Source organism: Giraffa tippelskirchi, chromosome 1 (assembly GCF_054371585.1).
Source record: "Giraffa tippelskirchi isolate mGirTip1 chromosome 1, T2T-mGirTip1v1.2.pri, whole genome shotgun sequence".
Lineage (NCBI taxonomy): Eukaryota > Metazoa > Chordata > Mammalia > Artiodactyla > Giraffidae > Giraffa > Giraffa tippelskirchi.
This window is the reverse complement of record NC_137275.1, coordinates 71213134-71231257: the sequence shown is the minus strand read 5'-3', so window position 1 is coordinate 71231257 and position 18124 is coordinate 71213134. Positions and strand designations below refer to the sequence as shown.

Genomic DNA, 18124 nt, shown 5'->3' with positions numbered 1-18124 from the left:
TTATATTTTTCTGTTGTGTTATCTCATAATCACAATGAATAGTACACAATTTTATGAATTGAAATTTTTTTCTTACACAACAAGAAAAGACTAGTAAGAAAGATCTAAAGTAATATTTCTGAATTTTCAGATGTAACATTTTATTTATTGAACAGCTAAACTTCTTTGTTTATATTTAGAGATTCTTCCTTACATAATGGTTTTTCCTAAGTTTACACAGACTTGTTTATCATCCATGTCTCATCTGTTGTAGAATTTCCATGTTGTTTCAGTGGGGAAAATGTTCCTTTTGTCTTATGTAATTAAGGGGAGTGTATCCCAAGGAAAGAAAGAGAAATGAAATAATTCTGTTAATATGAAAAGGAGATAAAAGGAGAATTGGTTCATCAAATTATATTCACTCCACTGATTCCCTGCTGAATATTTGTATGTTGTTTTTGCATTCACCATCTTCAATTAAAAGTAATAATCACAATGCAAATAATAATAATATATTATTTCACAATGTATGTAGTTCTTTCAGATACATAGCTTGCATTTCATTATTATGAATTTCCTATGATTCATAAATTAGTGAGATGCCTAATGCTTTGGACCCTGGCTGCTAAAATTCTAGCTCCACCCTTTTCTGGCTGAGTGACCTTGGACAGGTTATTTAACCTTTCTTGGCTTCATTTTCCTCATCCCTGAAGTAATATGAGCAAGTTACTCAACCTTCTTTTCCCTTAACTATGTCTCTATAAGATTAAATATAGTTTTTCAGGAGCAGTAAATGAGGAAATAAAGTAAAACACTTGGAATAATGCCTGCACATTGTAAATACTTAATAAATGTTACTTATTGTTATCTCCATTTTCTACATGAAGACCATCTGGTTCAACAGATAAGCACATGCAAGAAATGGATATGCAGCATATCTTGTACTAATTTATTTTATATTAAAATGAAATGAATTTAAACTTTCTTTAAATGCTTTTGCAGAATTGCATTTCAGAGTTCAAGAAATAGAGCAGTAGATAATACTGAAAAAGACACTTATTGCTTGTCAAAACGCAGCCACTTTGGAGCTCAGAGCTCTTATCTTTACCACATCCCTTCAAATTTTAACATAACCCTTTAGGAAACTATGACCTCGACCATTGAACAACCACCTCTTTGGACTAAGGTCAAAGCGTATTTGCCACACCTTTTGAGATCTGTGTGTGCTCAGTCAGTCAGACATGTCCAACTGTCTGTGACCCTGTGGACTGTAGCCCGCCAGACTCCTCTGCCATGGAATTTTCCTGGCAAGAATTCTGGAATGGGGTGCCATTTCCTACTCCAGGGGATCTTTCTGATCCAGGGATTGAAGCTGCATCTCTTGTGTCTCCTGCATTAGCAGGTGGATTCTTTATCACTAGCACCACCTCTGCTGATGTCACCAGTGAGCTAGAAATGATTTTTATCTATTAAACTGAGTAATTGATTTGATGATAGCAAACACCTACTTTGGGCCCCAATTAAAAGAATATTATCCCCTAGCAAAGAATTCTATAATTCTCATGAGTAGATCTATATTACAAAAAATTAGCATCAATAGCTATATTTTTAATAAATCGGCAAAATAGTTGTATAAATTTGTTTTATTACGTTGTGTCTTAATAACATCCCTAATTTTGCCTTTTGGTCTACAAAGCCTAAAATACTATCGGATTCTTAACAGAAAAACTTTGCTAACTCTTGGTCTAAGACATTATTGTGACTCTTTATTTTGTATGAGGAAATGGCTTTTTGAACATTAAGAAGGTATACACTTTGAACTATATTTTTCTAATAGTGGTTATGAATTGCCTCTGTTAATTAGATTTGATTTTTATCTAAAATATATACTATTTAGCCTTGGGATTTGAAAATATTTATTTGGAGTGTATGTTAAGCCAGCCACACTGGTGGCTCAGACGGTAAAGAATCTGCCTGCAATGCAGAACTGAGTTCAATCCCTGGGTCGGGAAGATCCCCTGGAGAAGGGTATCGCAATTCACTCTAGTATCCTTGCCTGGAGAATTCCATGGAGAAAGGAACCTGGCAGGCTACAGTTCAAGGGATCACAAAGAGTCAGGCACAACTGAGCAACTATCACCACCACAGCAAATATCTTTGTAATATTAGCCTGATACTGTGACCTTGTCAACCTTTCTGAAATTAGCAGAAGGAGCCTGCAGAAGTTGTAAGGGGTTCCTGCCCCCTCTTTCCCAAATAACACAGAAATATGTTTTTCTTCTGTAAAAATCCAGGAGGCATTTTTAGATTTAGTAAGTCAAAAGATTAGGCAATTTAAAACTATTTTTGCAACTGAATTTCCTTTTTCTCAATAGTTAATTTCCTGTAAATTTATTTCAACCCTGTAAAACTATTAAAATTTGTGTTGTTTATTTTCCCTCCAGCTTTTAAATGTTAATGTGTTTTTTTAACCTGCCTCATTGAGTATTAACTATTTCTTTAACCTTGTATTTTGTGGTTGTTCTTGCCCAAATATCTTACACATTTAAAGTTCAAATGTTTCTTTACTCTATCTTCACCTTCCCAAATACACTTTTGTCTTAACTGTATACAGAAAGAATCTTTGCACAAAGCATTCAAATCACAGAATTTGAGAAACAGATTATTTGATGTTTATAAAATGGAATTTGGTGTCAGACTGGAATACTGATTGCTACTTTGCCAGTTACTAAATGGCACCCCACTCCAGTACTCTTGCCTAGAAAATCCCATGGATGGAGGAGCCTGGTAGGCTGCAGTCCATGGGGTTGCTAAGAGTCGGATATGACTGAGCAACTTCACTTTCACTTTTGCCTTTCATGCACTGGAGAAGGAAATGGCAACCCACTCCAGTATTCTTGCCTGGAGAATCCCAGGGACGGTGGAGCCTGGTGGGCTGCTGTCTTTGGGGTCGCACAGAGTCGGACACGACTGAAGCGACTTAGCAGCAGCAGCAGCAGCTGTATGAACACCCGCTCCAGTGTTCTTGCCTGGAGAATCCCAGGGACGGGGGAGCCTGGTGGGCTGTCATCTATGGGGTCGCACAGAGTCGGACACGACTGAAGCGACTTAGTAGCAGCAGCAGCAGCAACTGTATGAACAAGACCAACTGAATGAACATCTGTGAGCCCCATTTTTGTAATTATCTATGAGAGAGAAAAATAGCTTTTAACTCAGAAGATTGTCCTGAGAAGTAAAGGAACTGAGATATACAAGGTGATGAGCCCAGTGTTTAGAACCAGATATTAGTTAATAATATTTTCCCTTATAGCTCAGTCGGTAAAGACTCTGCCTGCAATGCAGGAGAATCAGGTACGATTCCTGGGTTGCGAAGATCCCCTGGAGAAGGAAATGGCAACCCACTCCAGTATTCTTGCCTGCCATATATCATGGACAGAGGACAGTCCATGAGGTCACAAGAGTTGGACATGACCTAGTCACTAAACTAGCATTACTTAATGAATATGGCTACATTACTACTGAGAACTGGGAAGGATTTGTTGTTCAACTTGTCTAATCTCAACCTTTTATAATTGAGAAAAACTAAGGCCAGAAAATCTCAGTGACATCCAAATTACAACATAATTTGTAACACAAATTATTACAGTGGAAAACCAGCTTCACCTCTTCAAAAGAAGTACTATGGGGCATAATTATCATGAAACTAACAGTACCATCTTCTCTCTTTTGTCCTCGATCTTTTCTCTACTCTTAAAATACACCTTTCCCAGGGTTTCCCAGGGCTCAGCACAAGGAGCTATTTGATCATTATAATAGTTAATAGAAATATCAAAGCTATTCTCACAATACAAAATATTTTAGAAATGTTCACTGCTGAGTGTTGGTAGTAATGATGAAAATCATTATCCTGCCCTTTATTTAATAAGCACCTAGCTCAATGCTGGGTATTATGCTGTTAGTTTGACTGATACCATCTTATCTTCACAGTAATCATGAAAAGTAGGCATTCTTATTCCCATACATATATGCAATATTAAACTGGAAAAAAAAAAAACTTATGTGATGAATTTTGTACCTGGCTGAGACATAACAATTAGAGCAGCCTGCTGAGATGCAAGCTCTTTCGATTTCTCAACGCCATTTCTTTGGAAAATGAGCCTCAATTCTTGTTACCTCTGTGGGGCTGTCCAAGAAAACATTTTGGTGCCCCCTAGAGGTGATTAGGAATGTACACTTATCAAATACCAGGGAATGAGACAGTGAAGCCAATTCAGCAGGTGCTATCGATCATTCATTGCTGCCTGCTTTTCCAAACTTAGGTGGCTCAGATGCAACCATGGAGAAGCTCTAGAGACTAGTGATTCTCCAGCTTCAGTGAGTATCAAAACCACTTGAAGGCTTGTTAGAACTCAGGTTTATGGTATCTACCCCCAGAGTTTCTGACTCTACCCTGAGGTAGGGCCTAAAACTGTGTATTTCTAACTATTAATATAATCCTTGGTGTTTCTGATGCTGTTGGTCCAGAGAACACACTCTGAAAACCACCACCTTAGACAATCATCTCAGAGTTTAAACTAGCTCCAAAAGCTGGTCCAGTTTTAGTAACTGGGCACTGGTAACTACGGATCCTAGTTCTCCCCTGCTCCGAACAGATGATGCAAACAGGTTTAGCAGAGACATGTGACTATCTCCTGGATGAGGGTGACAGCTTCTGATGAACTATAGATTCCTTGATCCCTGAAAATTCTAGAACTCTTTAGGTTGGGTATAGGAGAACCAGTTGAGGCATGAGTTCAGGGAACTCCGTTCTGGTTTCATCTGCGCCAGGCAATCAGACCTGGATGAAGACCAACGTCCTGAACACAAACAAAATAGCAACCATCTAGAATTATACTGTGGTTTTTAACTCTGTCAAATAGCTTGGAACATAGGAGGCATGAAACAAATTTTAATTCTTAATTTCCATGATGTTAAATTTTGATATTTACATTTCTAATACAAAAATATTGTGAGAAAAAATGTGTAATTTACCTAAACGCAATATGCAAAAATGGAAACTATTACCATTAAAGTAGTCAAATCCACAGAATTATTTTGTGTCATGAATTCAATCAATACTATTGCTGTTATCTAACTCTGTTTTTACTCATATTTACCTATTTTGCATCAATTCTGCTTTCTTATTCCTTTTCCCCATATATCCCAATTTCACAAAATTTTTCTCCATAGAAAATGTAAATTGAGAGAATGTTTTCTCATTTTTGTTTTTGTTTCTTGTCTTTTTTTTTTTTTTACTGTGACTGTTAAAGTGTATAAATTGTTTTCTAAATCATGCTAGCAACTGGATTTTTTTTTTTTTAAGGTAATAGGGGACTTGAATGTTGACTTCAGTGGTTTGTTGTTGTTGTTCAGTCACTAAGCCATGTCTGACTCTTTGCGACCCATCGACTGAAGCATGCCAGGCTTCTCTGTCCTTCAGTATCTCCTGAAGTTTGCTTAAACTCATGTCCACTGAGTTGGTAATGCTATCTAACCATCTCATCCTCTGCCACCCTGTCTCCTTTTGCCTTCAATCTTTCCAGTTGAGTTGTTTTGTTGTGTCAGGTGGCCAAAGAATTGGAACTTCAGCTTCAGCATCAGTCCTTCCAATGAATATTCACGGTTGATTTCCTTTAGGATTGACTGATCTGATCTCCTTGCAGTCCAACGGACTCTCAAGAGTCTTCTCCAGCACCACAATTTGAAAGCATCAGTTCTTCAGCACTCAGCCTTCTTTATGGTCCAACTCTCATATCTGTACATGACTACTGGAAAAACCACAGCTTTGACTATATGCACTTTTGTTGGCAAAATGGTCTTTGCTTTTTAATATGCTGCCTAGGTGTGTCTTAACTTTCCTTCCAAGGAGCCAGTGTCTTTTAATTTCATGGCTGAAGTCACTAACCGCAGTGATTTTGGAGCCCAAGATAAGAAAATCTGTCACTGCTTCTGTTTAAACAAAGTCAGGCTTTATGGCGACCTCATATGATAGAAAGAGGCACCACAGAAGGCTTTCTTCAGGATAGGTGTAACAGAGTCAAAGAGAAGTTCAGAATTCAGTTGGGAGCAATGTAGTCTAGAAAGAATGAAGACCTAGAGTTAATGAGACTAAAGCATGTGAGGCCTCCAAAAATGTCCTGCAATAATAGTAATTTTTTTTTGAATGATAAATCTGGTTACTCATAAATTGCCCTTTTCCCTGAAGAAGTTGATGACACAAAGAAATTAATGTCCCATATCTCTCAGGAATTTGTTGTAGTCTTCCTTTTTTTCCTTGATGAAATCCACTGGATGTATCTTTTTATTCAAATTTGCATCAAATTAAAAAATATATTTCTGTAGGCATGTTGCTGTAAGTGGTATTTTTGGCTCTTTTCTTGGTTTTATACAGAATGGAAAGTGAGCCAGGGAAAGAATCAAACTTGAACTCATATCTATGACTTGCATTGTGCAATGATATAAATAACATTACTTGTGAATATTTGGAATGCAAGATACATTTTTGCAATTAAAATACAGAGCCGTGATACTGTGTGGTGGATGAAAGTGAACATAAATACTCATATCTTGTTGCTGACAGGGTATCAAAGTTGTGGAATTAAGTTAACTAGTGTGGGAGTAAACATATTTCAACCATATAATTTACTAGTACAGACTAAAGAAAATTCCCTGGGGCTCATGTGGGGGGAGGTACAGAAGAGTCCTTCATCAGTGATACATACTTATTCTTTATCTCATTTTCCTTGCAGAAAAAAATGACTATGGTGTCTACTTTTTCCTTCTTAAGGAAATTACATAACAGACCTTTATGCTAAAATCTAGAAGGACAAATGAGTTAATGAATGTTAAATGCTTTTGAAGTATTTAAATCTACAGATGAATATAAATTTGTGGTATTAAAATGAGCAATCCAGGGTTCCAATTCAGTTATCTAATGGGTACCCTTTCTTTGGACATGCCCTCAAAATGGCTTTTTCAGGGCAAGCAAAATGACATAGGTAGAGGTAGCTATTTTGCAAAGATACTTTGGAAAACCTAAGTAGGAGGAAAGCTACTGGGTATACTGGAGAAATTTCAAGTTGAGGATATTCTTGTATTAAAGAAACTGATGAATTTTCAGGGGACCTCCTGTGTGTCGGGTATACTGTTAGATGAAGGAAACAGAAAAATGAATTGGATGGGTCCTCTCGCATTCAAGGGGGTGACAGCTAACCACACAAATAATTATCACGCTGTGAGATTGGCATTAGGCTGGGGGCTTGCACAAATTCCTGTGTAAGCGGTGTAAGGTCGACTGGGACCAGGAAGAAGGAGGTGAGGCGTTTTAAATTCAACCTAAATTGTCGACTCATTTAGATGTCATTTCAAACCAATGGTGACAGTTTTTGCTTAGGGCGGCGGAGGGGCGGAGTGGGAAGCGGGAGAGTGGTAGCAGTTGCCAGACACACATCACACTAAAAAGACAAGACGAAACAAGGAAATTCTCTTCCAAAACAGTGGGGAAAAAATATCCAGAACTCCCTGAAATAAAGGAAACCTTCTGGTTACAACGTGCGTTGCTAGGGATTTATTTTTTCCCCTCCTTTCCTAAAAGAGTAAAATCGCACCAATATATTGAAGTCCTTGGAGTTTTGTGAGCGAAGTGTGTACTCAAGACGTCAACTGAGCACGGTGTTAAGTGCGTGACTACAAAGAAAGGGTTAAACGGAAGGGGGTGGCTCAGAGATGGGGAAGGCTGGCGAAAAGGTTCACAAGCACCATTTTCCAACTTGCAAAAACTCTGAACTTTTAAGCACCCAAAAATACACATGTGTGTGTCTGTGAGCTCAGGCAGATTTATTTCGGTAATTTTTTTTTTTTAATCATAATGTCTCTGTTTCTCTCTCAGTGCTTTAAACACTGAGCAGCCCCCCTTAGGATCGCGTGGCAAAAGCTGCAGCAAGGCATCGGCTGCGCTATTTACGAGCAGCGTTCAAAGCAGCCCTCTTGTCCTCCACCCACTGCAAACGACCGTCTTCGAGCCTGGGTTACCTCTGGGGCCCTGGAGCTCGGAGCGGGGGAAACCTCCTTCCACTGCCAAACTTTGCCGGGGCGTGAGAGCGAGGGCGCGAGCCGGAGTACGCGGGAACGCGCCGCCCTCCGCCGCCTCCGCCCGGCGCTGGCAGCCCTGGCCTCACCTCTGCCGGGCGAGGTGCAGGCTCCCCGCGCTCAGCCAGTGGGCGGCGCCGGACAGCGCGGGGCGGGGCCGGGGGGGGTGGGGGCTCCGCCGGGTATATAAAGCCGGCGCCGGCTTAACTTCTGACTTGGGGTTATTTATTTGGGGAGAACGCGGACGGCGGAGGCTGGTGGCGGCGGCGGCAGCGGCTGCTGCCGTAGACGGTGGTTAAAAAAGGCGGCAGGGAGCGGCGGTGAGTGATGGGAGCGCCGTGGCTCCCGGGCGCAGGCTGGATCTGCCGAGCTTTCCGGGCAAGGCGGGAGCGCTGAGGAGAAAGGGGAGCGTCCGGGGGCCCGCGGCCAGCTCCAGAAGCGCGGGCCGGGTTTTTGTTCGGCTACGCTGAGCGCCAGGCAGCCCGAGCCAACAACTCCAGTTACAACAACAACCCACCTTCCCGCAGCCGAGCTAGACTAGGGTTGCTGCGTCCGTCCTATTGTTCAGACACTTGCCAGGAGCTCGGGAGTCACGAGAGCCTCCGAGTCCCGGCTCCCCACAGCCGCCTTCCCTCTTCCCCACTTCCCTCCCCCCAGAAAGGGGCGCAGAAAGCCACCTGGAGAAGGGAAGGTGCTGGAAGGAGACGGGCTGCTCCGGACTGCGGCTGCCGAGTCAGGTGCAGCGCCCGGATTCGGGCGGCGTCGCGACGTCGGCGGGAGGACTCCCACCGTAGCTGTGGGGACTGGATTCAAAGCCTGGGAAAAGTTCCTGCACTTTGAGAAGAAGGGCCCACTTGTGGGCGGCTGTCAGGGGGAGACCGAGGGGCTAGGCCCCGCCCCCCTTCCAGGAGGCTGCTCTTGTTTCTTCCACCTTTGCCATCAGGTGTCTGCTGCGGAGCCGCGGCGTATCCGGGAGACGCGAGGGGCTGACACACGCACGCACACAGGACTGCAGTTCAGCTGCCTCCTGGGGTCTCCTCGGATTAGCAGATCCCACCGACACAACTGCCATCTCTCCGCCCTCCGCAACACCCCGGGAAGACCTGGGAGGCGGACACCTCCAGCTTGGCCATTCCACACTCTTTCTGGCCGGCCTGCCAGCCATTCCCTACTCAGTCTTAGCAGGAGCTCTCATCCTCAACTTGGCCTCTTGGATTTCCTCTGCTGTCGTCGTGACTAGTGGATGTTCCTGCCTGCTGTGGCGGTTCGATTGCCCTTTTGTCTTTTCTGCTTGACCTCGGGGAAGGCCCTCGTGCAGAGCGTCTCCAAGGACGCCGGGCGGGAGGCGTAATTGCCTATACATCCTTTAGCGAAGTGCATGTGACGGGGACCGGCTGGGGCTGCGGAGGAGCTGCAGGCCGGAGGGGGGGGGGGAGGCCGCGTGAGTGAGTCACGCCAGGAGCCCGGCAGCGCGGTTCCGCGCCCCCCAGGCTGCGCGCCAGCCCTGTGCGCCCCCGCGCGCCATGTCCAGTCGTCCAGTGTGCTTAGCTCCCGGCCCGCGGGGCTCCTGCGCCTTTTAGTTGCGGAGACCCCACTTTGATCGAGGCCACCATTCCTACTGAGCCTCCTCCTTCTGTCTTCTACAGTCCCCACTGGAATTGGATTTGCAGAGGGGGTCGGTGGAATCGGATCACCTCAGTTCCGCGCACAACTGGCCCCTGCATCTTCACGATCTTCATCAGCCGTTACAAGCTTCAGGTCTCTTACCGCCACGTTGATATTTGCCAGACACGACGCGCGATCCGCTCCCCGCTGCTCTGGGGTCTTCCTGTAGCCTTGGTCAGGCCAATTGATCTTCTGGACCTAAAGTTGCCCAAGGAGCGCCTGCCCTGCAGGAGAAGGGCGAGGGGAGCTGAGAGGCGTGTACCTGTGTCAGCTCTATTGCCTTGAATATTACTGTTACTTCTGTATTATTTTGTGCACGTTATTTGGACACTCTGGGTGGCTAGCCTCGAGCCAGGCTCTGGGCCTCAAGCACCGCGCGGTTGGAGCAGAGGAACGAACTAAAGAGAAACCCCCGGGGCCGGCGATCTAGGAGGCGGCGGGGGAAGATGCACGGCGTCGGCTGGCAGACGCTGTCCCTGTCTCTGGGGTTAGTGTTGGCGATCCTGAACGAGGTGGCGCCGCAAGCGTGTCCGGCGCAGTGCTCCTGTTCCGGGAGCACGGTGGACTGTCACGGACTGGCGTTGCGCAGTGTGCCCAGGAATATCCCCCGCAACACCGAGAGATTGTGAGTATGGGCTCATTCTCCCCCTTGACCCTCCCTCCCATTGGGGTCGCGCAGCCCCTGTATCTAGACTGGAGGGACCCCGAGGCACAGGGACTTGTGCCTGGGGCAGCCCCCACTAGCTTTCCTCAACGCGCATCCTAGGCTTGAACTCTCTGGGAGGGCGCTGCCCAAGGAGGGGCCACTGCCCAAGGAGGGGCCACTGCCCAAGGAGGGGCGGGCCCGCTGACTACTGCGCTTGGTCCCTTCCTCCCGCTCTCGTCCCTCCACTCGTAGCCCTTTGCGGGCTGGTTCTCTGAGGCTGGGGAGGCGGGGAGATGAGGGAAGAGGAGTCGAGTATGCCCGGGGCAAGGGAGACGCGACTTTGTTCCTTGGACTCCGTAAACTGAGTCACCTTGCGGTTGGAAACTCTCGCGGGTCGGTTCAGGGCTCAGTTCAGGCTTTTGTCACCGCGGGGTGGCGCGAGGAGGGGGGTTGACGGGAAGGGGGTACTAAAATGAGAGACACCTCTGCTCCCGGGCTTTGTGTCGCCCTCCTGGGGACGGAGGGAGAGGAGATGGGATGTGGGGAGGCTGATCTCGCCCGGGGGCGCTTCCACAAGCCACGGAAGGAAGGATGCCCCCAGGATAGCGGCCGCGCGCAGCCCCCAGCTACTCTTTCCCCGCCTTCCACTTCCCGGGAGAGGAGGCGGCGGCGGAGAGCCCCAAGGGACGTGTCGGAGCAGGGAGACCCCAGAGGCAGATGGCGCGTCCCATCGACTAAGCGAAGTTAGGGCTGGCTGTCCAAACCAGGACTGGTCAAGGCGGGTCTGACCGCTTTGGTAACCTCGCGGCCCTCGGCTGCCCCCTCCGGCCCTTCCTGCTGAGCCCCAGTGCCCTGCTTCCACCTTTCTGGCAGTTTCTGCGTCTCTGCGCGTGTCAGCAGCTCCCTTTCCTTCCTCTCCTTTCTTCGCGCTCTGCTGCCCGCAGACATCCCCGCCTCCCTGTCTCTGCGAGTCCCTAATGAAGAAGTAATAGCAGAGCGGGTGATGACGGCCCACGCGGTGCTTGTGGGGTTCTTTCCGAGTTCAGGGAAGTGAAGCGTGGAGGCCGTTCTCTTTGTGAACGTCGAGGCCGCTGCCCGGGCGTCCGGGGCGTGCTTCCCTCGCTGTTGCGCGTGGGCCGGGCGGGGCAAGGAGGACCTGGGCGACGCTCCCAGGCTGCGCTCCCCGGGCCTCTGCGCCCGGGGCTGTGAGGGTGGAGGGCCACGGAGGGGACCCGCTTGAACTCGCACGCCTCCACCCGCGCGGCTCACAGCGCTTCGAGTCGATCTTATCCAACCCATTTCCCTCTCTCTCAGTTTAAAGTCGAGCCACTTGCAAATGGCTCCCCCATCCCGAGCCTCACTGAGCCGACCCCTACTCGGTTTCTTCCCTCCTAACCAGGCCTGCAGCGCTGGGCACGTTGCAGTCCTACCGAAGGTGTCTTGTCAAAAATGTGATCTACCAAGTTTGTATGGGATGGGGGCTTTAGGACTCAGGTTCTGTCAGGTAGTTCGAAAAGGGAACAAACAATTCGATGATGCTTTGCTCAGCACGGAAAATGGTTTGGAGAGAAGGCAATGCAAAACTCTTGTCTTAGCGCTTGTCATTTCATGCTATTCAAAATGGTTTCAAGTTTAAGCACTAACACGTCTTATTTAACAAAAGGGGAATGCATTTGGGGGAAAAATAAATAGCAACTGAGTTTTAGATACTTGAAAAAAATTTACCCCTATGAGGGATTTATAAAGAATTTTCCGAAAATAGTTTACTCAGTGGCGGCTTATAAAATTATGTTATTGACAACATAAGCACATTAAATATAGACCCCAAACATGCTGTTTTAAAGTCAAGGTAAGGTTTACTTCCCTGAAGGGGAGAACATTCAAACCGAAGCAAAGCCTGGTTTTACTTGAAATGATTGAAACCAGGGCAAGTTTAGATCTTGACCTAAGATGCCAGGAAAGGGGGTTGTGACTCTCAAGGAAACTGTGGTGCTGAAATCTGGACCAAAATGTCAGGATCTGAATACTATTTCCATTATTGCCCTTGCTGGTCGTTTTCACTTTACAGTTCGCAGCGGGGGTTCCTGAGCTGCAAATGAAGAGTTTAGTTTTCATACAAACATAGAAGTGTTGGAAGGTAAATGCCTATAAATGCCAGTCTTTGAAGTGCAGTTCTTTTGATGACATTTTAACTTTCTTCTTTGCCTTAGGAAGTTTAGCCACGGTGCCACCTAAGGATAGGGGTCTGAATTTTTTGAATTTCTCCCTGAATAATATTAGAAAATTGTTCGTTTAACTTCCTGAAGGAAACTTTTTGGGAGTGTTCATAGCAATTATAGTAAATAGCAGAGTATCTGTGAAATTAATATACATCTCCTTATAAAAACAAAAATGAAAAACACTCCCATACACACACAAAAGAGAACTCTTGATAACAGAATCACTTCATTTTCTTGTCATATGCTGATAAGCATAGACTCTGTAAACTTGTTAAGAATCATTTTAAACATTTTCTTTCACAAATGACTTCCTTCTCTTTCCCTCTCTTTTACTTTGCAAACTAATAATTGGAACTGATCTTTTATCTCACAGTTCTTATTTAGTGTATATTTTTCTTTAACTAGATAGTGATAGAAATTAAATGGAACTTTCATTTTCTTACTTGTTTTCTCTTAGGGATTTGAATGGAAATAACATCACAAGGATTACCAAGACAGATTTTGCTGGTCTTCGACACCTAAGAGTTCTGTAAGTATGTTCTTCTGTGTTTTGGAGAATTATCATGTTTTTTAAGGTTGTGGATTTTGAATCATTACTGATCTCAGATTTAAAAACTGTCTCAGTGACAGAAACATAAAATTTTACCAGGCCTTGGTTTCCTTTCTGTTTATCAGTGTACTACAATTTTTAATAAAAATGTAGGCTTTTATTTTAAGTTTTAGGTGCAGGCCATAAAACAGTATTATGGAAATGACCTCAAATATTTGCTGTAACAACTTTAAGTGCTTATGCATATAAAAATGTAGCATAATTGTTTTCACAATATGAGTAATGTGAGACATTTGATATACTTTTAGGATTTGAGATTAACTAGAAAGAATTTAAGTGGGTCTGCATTTTATTATTGCTAAATAAAAATGTTCAGACTTTTCTAGCAATCAACACATATAAATATTTTCTAACATTAAAATAAAACAATCCAGGTTTTTGCAGAGTTTTTAGTGGGAAATGTTTCCCACTAAAATATTTTGAATTGGTAATATTTTGAATTGTCTCTTGGATCTATTAACTTTGCAGCTTTTATAAAATTGTTGCAATGTGATTACTTCTTTGGGTGTTAAGTTGTGAATGAACCATCATTTGAGATTCAGTGTTATGTAAAACTGTTTTTTTCTTACAAATTTGTAATTAGATTTAAATTTAATATTTATATTACAGTGAACATATACTTTTGATCATTGTGTGTTCACTGTTTATTTTTAAAAAACACATTTTGCCCTTGATGAATTCTTCCCATCTCTGATATATATCCATCAGTGAATTGAAGGCTATAAATGATGAATTATTGTATGTTGATTCTTTCAGTTAAGAACTCACTTGAAAACTAGCCATCAAAATTGTAGTATCATGGGTTACTCTTCAAGATATACTATAGTTTAAGGTTCAGGATTCTCACTAAATTTTGTGAGAAACTGAATTAGTATTTTTTATGAAAGTTTTGTGATGAGGATACTGTTTCCCCTCCCTGACTCTTTTCAGATATATCATTGTTAGATTTTGTATTGAATCTCAAACTAGAGCAGTATTTAACTTTGTAAATGGACAAGTTTTCAGTTGCTGAATTGAAACTTTTTCAGATAATGAGTGCTAACATTAAGACCCCTGTTACACTTTGCATTTCAGTCAGCTTATGGAGAATAAGATTACCACCATTGAAAGAGGAGCATTCCAGGATCTTAAAGAACTGGAGAGACTGTGAGTATTTTCAATTCCAAACTTATGACGGCGTAACTATATTTTTAATAATACTTGCATTTCAAGGACCATGTCTTTAATTTCATGTCTTAGTCTTTGTAAATTTACAAAAACAAGAGGTTGAATTAGTGATTTTTAAACTAATTTACAATTAGAAATTATAGAATTTTTGCATAAATAGTACTAATTTGTGATAAAGTTCAAAAACAGACTTACTTTCCTGACATATTTACTTCCTTGGTAACCAACCATTGCTTTGGTACTTAGAGATGTACGTTTTTTCTTATTGTTCATCTAGTTTGTTTTACTTGCTTATGGGAGGAAAGGTGGTAGTTTTATTTGCATTTATGGGGCATTATAAAACAAAGTTTTGCTGATAATTATTTTAGTTCCCATGATGTTGCTATTTGTGTCGTTAATGGCATTGGAAGAAATATTTAAAGTTCTTAATGTTATAAAGATTTGCTTTCTGATATTTAACACTTGTGATGAATATTTATTTCATTATTTTATAGTAGCTTTCTAAATATGCTTTTTGCTGGAAAAAGTGTTTAAAGATAAATGGAAGTAAGAATTACTTTATCAAAGGATGTCATTTAAGAGTAATTTTTTTTTTCCAAGAAGATCAAATGTGGACTTCAGAATTTAAAATGTTTCTTTTTTTTTTATTTCAGACACAAAATCTTATGGATTGATATATATTACTTGTATTTTAGGCCTACCTATGTATGTACAAAACACAGAAGCCTCTGTCTGAAATAATTAAGATAAAATACACAACTTGTAACTTGAAATATGAATTATATATCTCCATATGTCTTGATAATTCAACTTTAGTAGCTTTGCATTTCTAAGGCCAAATAATGGCTTTATTAAAAGTAACAACAATTATTTTAATAAGTTTCCTTGTCTGTTTTAAGAGACACTTTAGGTAAAAGTAAACATTTTATTTAAAATAGTGAGATATGAAGTTCATTTTGGATATAGCACATACTCAGATTCACTGGGCCCTAGTACAAAATTAATACAGTATAATTGTAAATAAAAAAATGACTTGTCAGCTTCTAAGTTATTTGTAAATAGAAGCTACCCTTATAACTTAAAGTTAAATACAAATATATCTAATTTATTTATGAAAAATTTTTCCATGAACAATATTACAATAAAGGGATATATTTGTGGGCTTCTAAATAAATGTAAAGCCACTACTTAAAGGTAGTTTTGGGAAGGAAATAAAGATAAGGTAAACATTTGGTTATGTTTATAACAAAGTTCATAATCTATCTCAATATATAAAAATACTCTGAAAATATTTATTCTTTGATCTCTTTTGTGACTAGCTAACTGCTAGTGAGTACTTGACAAATTTATTTTTAATTCATCCATTGAAACTAAGCATTAGTATAATTTAAATGTTTGTTAAGATGAAGAGATAATTTAAAATTATCATTTAAACATTAATAGCTTTTTCATCAATAACATATTTATTCATGTATATGTGTGTGTGTTTAGGATTCATATATACATGTGAGATATATATGTATGTATACTTATGTTTTTTTCCCTTGAACAACTTTGACCTTGAAGAATTCTCAGTGGCTTTTCTTGAAGTCTCTGTTTGGTTTATTTTGTAGTTTAAAGTATTTTCAGAAACACTGAAACAAAACAAACTTTTTCATTATTTTTCAAGCCACCTTGGAGTATCGTTTGGACTTTCATTTTGAATAAAACTTTTATTTTGAATAAAAATAAACATAAACTTTTCCTAAAATTTATTAACCAGATACCTTATGATCAGAAATTCGATTAAAGTTGTAAGTAGGTGCTATTTTTTGACTTCGACTTCCCCCTGGGAGTGTCACTTCATCTCAGAACAATTTTCTGTTCTATGAAGATGCAGTAAGATGTTTCAGAGTAAGAGGAGGTTTTGTAGTTTTGAACGAAAACTAATATATATGCAGGACTTCTTTAAATCACCCCAGCTGTTGGCTGAGAGCAAATATTTCATATTTGTGAGGAAAAGCTGAGAAAATTCCTTTTGTTTACAACTGCCAAGTCCATCTGATGGAAACACATTGTTATCTGACAGCCAATTCATCTCCTTGGGACTCTGGAATTCAAAACCATTTCTTAGGAACACTTTTCAAATATTTATTATTTTTTTTAAATACATTAAATGGCAAACAGTTTTGCTAAAGAATGCATTCAGGTTATTGTGAAATAAACTGCTTTACATTTTGTTCAGTGTATTAATTAAAAAATAAAAATTTAAAACGCTACCCAGAAAGTTCTATAATCAAATTACTATGGCATTATAATGATATAATTATGGCATACATTCTTATTGTAGTAGGTGATGTCATTAACATCGCACAGATTGCTTCCCCTCCCAATAGTTGCAAGAGACAATGTAATAAATGGGAAGTAACCAGTGAATTAACTTTTAAATAATTATATCTCATGTGAACTTATATGTTTTTGGCACCCTGAATCTGAAGTTTAAATTCAAACTCCAAAGTATGAAAAGGTCTGTAAATGCAGGTTTATGTTGTAAATGCCATTTACACTACATATATATGGCAACTTAACTTTCATTCTTTGTGTAAAGAACAAAAATAAAAACATTAACTTTATTTGTGTGCAATTTATGGTTTTAAGTTTGTTTTTCCATTTTAAAATGATAAAATCAAAACAATTCCAAATGATATTTTGTGAATATTTCAAAATTATAAGTTTTTTCTTTTTATTTTTTGTTGATAGAGTTTTAACTTGATCTAGAGAAAGAAGACATCTGAGAACAGAAGATAAGAGCTGTTCCTTTTAGAAATCCGACTTTTAATCTCTAAGAAGGTCATTTTATCAGATTGAGTTTAATTTTAGTATAGGATAAAAAAATCATTATTATTAAATCAAAACATTATAGGTACAAAGGAAGCACATTGTTTTTTTCCACTTCAAAGAATTGATGGAACTCAAGGTTATCAGTCAAAATACCAAGAGCTAGATCGGAATTAAAATCATCTGTCTCTCCCTCTTTCCTTTCCTTTTTTCCTTTCCTCTCTCACTGCCTCACTGCCTCTCAGCCTCTCACTCCCTTCTTTGTATTGTATAGAAAACAACATCAGATGATACGATGATCAGACTGTGGTTATGAATCATCATAAAAGGAATAAGTTTTAATCACACCTACACACTATGAGCACACAGTACATCCACTTTTGACAGTTTCCTACTATGCACCTTGACCTAACGTGCCTTGGCAGATTCCCGTGGGTGCTCTGTGTTGCCAGTAGTACCTGCTTATCTGGGATGAGAATGAAGCCTTGAGAATGTGCCTGATGTAGATTGCATTAACAGGTCTCACACTGCATTACAGGTCTCATATTGTTTAATAAAATGTTCAAATGAAAGCTGATATAGTTAAGTGACTAGATATTCAATGGAAGTTAATTAAGGGAAAATAAGCTATAGTGAAGAATTGTAGCATTTAAGAATTATACTTCATTATACTTCACAGAAGATACCTGTGTATATTTGCAGTAAAGTCTCCATACAAAATTATTAATTCAAAGTATTTCTTGACTAGTGGGTAATGTGTTAGAAGGCTGAAAAAAAATCACACTTGGACCCATGACTTTTATCTGAAGGTGTAAAGTTCCATTATTCACTTATGTCTTACGGGATTATGCTGAAGTAATTAAAGTTCTATTTTATGGCCTTTTAGAGAGACCC

At 41.1% G+C, this 18124-nt stretch overlaps 1 protein-coding gene across 4 annotated transcripts in view; it reads left to right on the top strand.

Annotated features, from left to right (window-relative positions):
* The first annotated feature begins 8318 nt into the window (after positions 1-8318).
* The window catches only part of SLIT2 (slit guidance ligand 2), a 402220-nt gene continuing 392414 nt past the window's right edge, over positions 8319-18124 (top strand). For 3 of the 4 annotated variants that reach the window (XM_081550695.1, XM_081550848.1, XM_081550772.1), the window contains exons 1-3: positions 8319-10396; positions 13094-13165; positions 14321-14392. In XM_081550695.1, the coding sequence (XP_081406821.1) occupies positions 10218-10396; positions 13094-13165; positions 14321-14392 (323 nt within the window). In that variant the 5' untranslated portion in view covers positions 8319-10217. The remainder of the gene's footprint in view (positions 10397-13093; positions 13166-14320; positions 14393-18124) is intronic. The other variant, XM_081550621.1, reaches the window with a different exon arrangement.